This window comes from Oncorhynchus gorbuscha, unplaced genomic scaffold, assembly GCF_021184085.1.
Source record: "Oncorhynchus gorbuscha isolate QuinsamMale2020 ecotype Even-year unplaced genomic scaffold, OgorEven_v1.0 Un_scaffold_4557, whole genome shotgun sequence".
Classification (NCBI taxonomy): Eukaryota; Metazoa; Chordata; class Actinopteri; order Salmoniformes; family Salmonidae; genus Oncorhynchus; species Oncorhynchus gorbuscha.
Genome location: NW_025748550.1, coordinates 7501 through 14237, shown reverse-complemented (window position 1 = coordinate 14237; position 6737 = coordinate 7501). Strand labels below are relative to the sequence as shown.

At 43.6% G+C, this 6737-nt stretch overlaps 1 protein-coding gene across 2 annotated transcripts in view; it reads left to right on the top strand.

Annotated features, from left to right (window-relative positions):
* The first annotated feature begins 2266 nt into the window (after positions 1 to 2266).
* Positions 2267 to 6737, top strand: part of LOC124028637 (RNA-binding protein 24-like) — an 8124-nt gene continuing 3653 nt past the window's right edge. The window contains exons 1-3 of one of the 2 annotated variants that reach the window (XM_046340650.1): positions 2267 to 2662; positions 3251 to 3374; positions 4252 to 4306. In XM_046340650.1, coding sequence (XP_046196606.1) covers positions 2489 to 2662; positions 3251 to 3374; positions 4252 to 4306 — 353 coding nt within the window. In that variant the 5' untranslated portion in view covers positions 2267 to 2488. Of the gene's footprint in view, positions 2663 to 3250; positions 3441 to 4251; positions 4307 to 6737 lie in introns of both variants that reach the window. The other variant, XM_046340649.1, reaches the window with a different exon arrangement.

The following is a 6737-nucleotide window of genomic DNA, read 5'->3' as shown; positions in this document are numbered from 1 at the left end:
TAGGGTTGACTTGGAGCTGGTGAGAGACTAGTGGTTAGGGAGTAGGGTTGACTTGGAGCTGGTGAGAGACTAGTGGTTAGGGAGTAGGGAGTAGGTTTGACTTGGAGCTGGTGAGAGACTAGTGGTTAGGGAGTAGGGTTGACTTGGAGCTGGTGACAGACTAGTGGTTAGGGTGTAGGGTTGACTTGGAGCTGGTGAGAGACTAGTGGTTAGGGAGTAGGGAGTAGGGAGTAGGGAGTAGGGTTGACTTGGAGCTGGTGAGAGACTAGTGGTTAGGGAGTAGGGAGTAGGGTTGACTTGGAGCTGGTGAGAGACTAGTGGTTAGGGAGTAGGGAGTAGGGTTGACTTGGAGCTGGTGAGAGACTAGTGGTTAGGGAGTAGGGAGTAGGGTTGACTTGGAGCTGGTGAGAGACTAGTGGTTAGGGAGTAGATTGATTTGGAGCCGTGAGAGACTAGGGAGTATGGGCTAGGGCGTAAGGAGTAGGGTTGATTTGGAGCCATGAGAGACTAGGGAGTATGGGCTAGGGCGTAGGGAGAAGGGTTGATTTGGAGCCATGGGAGACTAGGGAGTATGGGCTAGGGCGTAGGGAGAAGGGTTGATTTGGAGCCATGAGAGACTAGGGAGTATGGGCTAGGGCGTAGGGAGAAGGGTTGACTTGGAGCCGGTGAGAGACTAGGGAGTAGATTGATTTGGAGCCGTGAGAGACTAGGGAGTATGGGCTAGGGCGTAGGGTTGACTTGGAGCTGGTGAGAGACTAGTGGTTAGGGAGTAGGGTTGACTTGGAGCTGGTGAGAGACTAGTGGTTAGGGAGTAGGGAGTAGAGTTGACTTGGAGCTGGTGAGAGACTAGTTGTTAGGGAGTAGGTAGTAGGGTTGACTTGGAGCTGGTGAGAGACTAGTGGTTAGGGAGTAGGGAGTAGAGTTGACTTGGAGCTGGTGAGAGACTAGTTGTTAGGGAGTAGGTAGTAGGGTTGACTTGGAGCTGGTGAGAGACTAGTGGTTAGGGAGTAGGGAGTAGGGTTGACTTGGAGCTGGTGAGAGACTAGTGGTTAGGGAGTAGGGTTGACTTGGAGCTGGTGAGAGACTAGTGGTTAGGGAGTAGGGTTGACTTGGAGCTGGTGAGGGACTAGTGGTTAGGGAGTAGGGAGTAGGGTTGACTTGGAGCTGGTGAGAGACTAGTGGTTAGGGAGTAGGGAGTAGGGTTGACTTGGAGCTGGTGAGAGACTAGTGGTTAGGGAGTAGGGTTGACTTGGAGCTGGTGAGAGACTAGTGGTTAGGGAGTAGGGTTGACTTGGAGCTGGTGAGAGACTAGTAGTTAGGGAGTAGGGTTGACTTGGAGCCGGTGAGAGACTAGGGAGTAGATTGATTTGGAGCCGTGAGAGACTAGGGAGTATGGGCTAGGGCGTAGGGAGTAGGATTGATTTGGAGCCATGAGAGACTAGGGAGTATGGGCTAGAGCGTAGGGAGAAGGGTTGATTTGGAGCCATGAGAGACTAGGGAGTATGGGCTAGGGCGTAGGGAGAAGGGTTGATTTGGAGCCATGAGAGACTAGGGAGTATGGGCTAGGGCGTAGGGAGAAGGGTTGACTTGGAGCCGGTGAGAGACTAGGGAGTAGATTGATTTGGAGCCGTGAGAGACTAGGGAGTATGGGCTAGGGCGTAGGGAGTAGGGTTGATTTGGAGCCATGAGAGACTAGGGAGTATGGGCTAGGGCGTAGGGAGAAGGGTTGATTTGGAGCCATGAGAGACTAGTGCCTTGTTGTGGGTCAGTCAGCTGTCCATGTTGACCCCATAACGTGGTGTGACGCAACAGGTGTGTTTTGTGTGTCAGGGTCAAGCCAAGTGGTATCTGTTACTTGTCCATCATGTAGAGCTACGGTGTGTGGATCAACATCAACAACATGTAGATATCTGACACTCAGCTATTAGAGGACCCTGAGCTCAGATTCATTACATAGTGTTTTTAGATTGGAGGAGATTATTTCATAGATTTACAGTAAATGTCAAGTGGGGTATCAATAAATGAAAGTTTTTTTCAAATACAGTACAGTAATGTTTTACACGTGGGAATAGTCAAAAGCCATGTCAGACAGACGTGTGGTTATTTTGGGTTCTGTATTGAAATGAGCTAATGTATCGCGATCCTATGATCGAGGTCTGTTCATGTTTGGTCGGTGCCTGTGACCCCGTATGCCACAGTGGGAGGGCCCAGGAGAGAGCGTGTTCACGGCCCAGCCCCTTGACGTGACAGCTGGGTGAAGCGGACTTAGACAGCAGTGGTATCCCTCTCCTAAGTTAAGCAGTGTCAAACTGAACTGAAGTTGGGAACGATTGGAAATCCGCGTGAAACAAGTGTCTGTTCAGTTCCAACGAAACCTATCTTAAATTAATCGTTCTAAATAACCTGTGCTTTCGCAGTACTGACTGATCTCTGTGAGATTGCAAAAACATTCTATATAAAACATTGTTGCCTACCGTTTACCGCAAAAATGATGATGCACTCGTCTCAGAAGGACACAACCTACACAAAGATATTTGTAGGAGGTCTTCCATATCACACCACGGACTCCAGTCTCAGGAAATACTTCGAAGTGTTCGGTGATATCGACGAGGCTGTTGTTATAACGGACAGACAGACGGGCAAATCCAGGGGTTATGGATTCGTAAGTATTATAGATGTACATGTGAATGTCATTGTGATTGATTAATCGATCGATTGCGTAATTAGTTTATGTCATATTGTTAAATGCAGACATTATGGGTAGAATCTCAAATGTATCCAGCACCAATATGTCATGAATGAAAAAGGCTGTCATTGGCCCATCCATAATGCGTCTGATGTTACTTATTGATTCACACCATTTTGATAGCCATTTATGAACGGTCAATGAATTGCACTTCCGGAATGGGCTCACCGTTCTGTTCTGCTAAGTATTCAGCTGAGGCTCAGGCGTGGTGTCTTGGGCTCAAGAGGTCCACGGTGATGTGATGGAATCATTCTAGAATTGCTGCCATGTGCTTCATAAACCATGCCTTTACCTTCAACTAATGAAGGACATTTTTTCTCTCCACTTTTCCTTGTTCTGATTGTAATACCCTCGTGCTTTTCTTATTGAGACGTGATCAATACTTATACATGAATCGTAGTTCAACGAGCAGCTTTAGCCAGCCTCCCCACTGAGTGAACATCTGATCAATTCAGACAACGGAAACATGTATTTATTCTGTATTCTTCCCTTTCCGTCCCTCAGGTGACGATGGCAGACCGGGCGTCTGCGGACCGAGCCTGCAAGGACCCAAACCCCATCATCGACGGGCGGAAAGCCAATGTGAACCTGGCCTACCTGGGGGCCAAGCCCAGGGTCATGCAGCCAGGTGAGGGGATGGACGCGCTGGCGGAGGGCTGCGCCACACGTTTATTTCACAGCTTGGACGACCAAGGTGGCGTACAAACAATGACGAGCTGCTAAAACGAGCAAACTAACCACCTGCTTACAGTATGTTAACACACTGTGTGTAGAATGGTAGATGTGTAACATGGGATTTAGACGAGGTGTACTGTAGTGGGGGGGACTAGCAGAACAGACAGTGAAGCTCTCGTGTGAATGAAGATATGTTATGATTAAATTGTGTCTCCATTTTTACAGACATTTTTACAGACACCATTTTTACAGACACCATTTTTACAGACACCATTTTTACAGACACCATTTTTACAGACACCATTTTTACAGACAACATTTTTACAGACACCATTTTTACAGACAACATTTTTACAGACAACATTTTTACAGACAACATTTTTACAGACACCATTTTTACAGACACCATTTTTACAGACACCATTTTTACAGACAACATTTTTACAGACACCATTTTTACAGACACAATTTTTACAGACATTTTTACAGACAACATTTTTACAGACACCATTTTTACAGACACCATTTTTACAGACAACATTTTTACAGACACCATTTTTACAGACAACATTTTTACAGACAACATTTTTACAGACACAATTTTTACAGACATTTTTACAGACAACATTTTTACAGACAACGTTTTTACAGACACCAAATGTTTCAAATGTTGTTTTTTCCTACCATCTACCTGATCTATAAGTACTTGAGCAGTTACATTGGAAGCACTGATCACATTTGATATAATGGGATTATAATATGTGTATATAGTTCAAGCTTTAGATTGAACACATAACGGTAGAGTTAAAAACAACTTGTTCCTATTCCAGGTTTCTCATTTGGTGTTCCTCAAATCCATCCAGCGTTCCTCCAGAGGCCTTATGGGTATGTTATGACATAGTGCTACTCCTTGTCTTGTTGGACGTGTGTTAAAACAACGTATTTCACTGCACCTGTCCAGTGTATGTGACAATAACATGTATTTTATTTTTATTAACATCTTTTACAGGGTAGAAAATGTTCAACTAGTGTAAGGTTGTAGAACTACCGTAACTTTCCCAAGATGTTCCAGAAATCCCAGTTAGAAGATTGGGACATTGGGAAAGTTACCAGAATTGTTCAACCCTAAACTAGTTGTAGAATATCATACTGTAACACCACCTGTTTTGTTCACAGCTGATCATTTTGAATGATCTTTGTGCCCGTTTCTATTCTTACAGTATCTAGTGATTTTCATCTTTTAAAAAATAGCTTGGATTGTAAAATGTAACGTTTTCTTTCTCCAGAGTGGTGTGACTGTAAGCCCCGCCCATTCATTCTCTTTTGAGTGTAGAGGCGGGACTGTGTCTTGTGTGGTGTGCATCTCTGCGTGCCATTCTTAGATTCTAAAGCGTGAATCTAATTCTGATTCTAAACGTGATGTCACCAGTTGTCAATGTCTATCTCTCTCTGATCTGACAGGCTGGCTTACGGTTAAGAAACTGTATCTGATGGAGGGACATGATGGTTTGAGGATGAATAGCTGAGTCTGCATTGGGCAGATCACTAACGTCTTACCAGTATACTCTGACACACACAAACAAGCTGAAATGGTGATTAGATGCATGGAAGTTGTTTTTCATTTCATTTTTCTGTTGCGGTTTTCCATAGTCCATAGATTGGTGTGTGTGCCTTTATTTCAGTATGAAGTGGTTTTCAGCTGAGCTGCGTGCTTCCCTTACGGGGGTGGGGTGGGGGTGGGGTGGGGTGGGGGGGTCAGGAGTGGTGGATGAGGGATGTTCCTGCAGACTCTAAGAGTTTGGATATTTCACATTTAACTTTGTCACGGGGTGTTGATTCTGATCTGTTTTTTTAACTTGATTTTTAACGATTGATTTGTGCTGTAGCCTGTGTCCCCCCCCTCCCTCCCCCATTTCTTAGTTAACAATGTTATCATGTGTTTTGTTGTTGATGGGGTTGATCACCAGTGTTACTACGTGACTTGTCTAGGACCTTCCAAACCCCCCCACGCAACAAAACAACTCCTGGCATGTTGGAGATCCTTTCCTACCTTTGGTTTTCTCTACTCATGATGTTGTGGTTTCTGTTTTCTTTCTCAAATTAACCCATTGCTTCCTCCTGTAGCTCACATCATCTTCTTCTATCTCTTTCCTTCTGCTCATGACGTAGACCAGGAACCAACTCAGTGAAAGTTATTTGATGGCTAGAACTAAGGTTGCAAAGGCAGGGTATATATTACTGTAAACTTTCCAAGTTTATATTGGTATCTTTCAAGGATTTTATGTATTCTGTCACAAGACATCTAGTGGCCCTTTTGGGTACTTCAGGTTATCTCAGGTGTCTAATAATCTCTGGTCCTCTCTCCGGCCTTATCACAAGTCAAATATATGAAATCATTAAATAAGATGATTTTAAAACACAAAATAGAAAGCTGTCAAACATTATCCTAAATACAAAACCATCAAGTTATATTGTGAGTTTCAGCATGAAACTATTTGAGTTATACATGTTGACATAGTAAAATTTGTTGTCAATGTTTTGGAAGAGTTGCAGAGGTCATTGAAAATAATGCCATTGTTGATTAGATGCCTTTTTTTAAAATGAATTAGGCTATTTTTACTTCAACCATATGATCTATCTACTAGAAACTCATGGACGATATGGACACAGAAATAACATCAATAACATATAATAAAACAATTCAAGTATAAATTACCAAAGTTACGATAGATTGCCACAGATTGTCTGTTGACTTACCAAAATTACTGAAGATTCCAGTAACTTTTGTAAATTACTGGTAGCTTTGCAACGCCTAGCTAGACCTCTGAAGCCATAAATCACTGTAGAAATGTGTCCGTACAGAGAAGAGAAAGAGTGAGTGAGAGAAATGGTGAGAGGAAGGATGGAACCGGAGAATGGTGTCAGTACTGTGGGACACACGAGACAGTGTGTTTATGGTGTGGATGGATTTGTAATGGAGCCCCTCTACTGGAACAATACAGGGAACTGAGATGACTGAGAACATCCACACTTCCAAAAGGAACTTGTTTATTCAAACAGACATCCTGATCCACTCTGTTGTCGCTCATTGGTGACCCAATATCTCATTTGTTTTAATACCAAAGGTCTGATTCTAGTTCTCACTGAGTGTAAAACTGACAGCAAATACCAAATGTAAGTAGATTGTAGTGTGGAACATAGATTAATACTAACCAAGATATCCAAGTAGGATACAGAAGTTATAACCTTTACCATGTAAAACATACAGCATATTTAAAAGGCATACATACAGCCAGTAAACACGGAGTGTAAACTG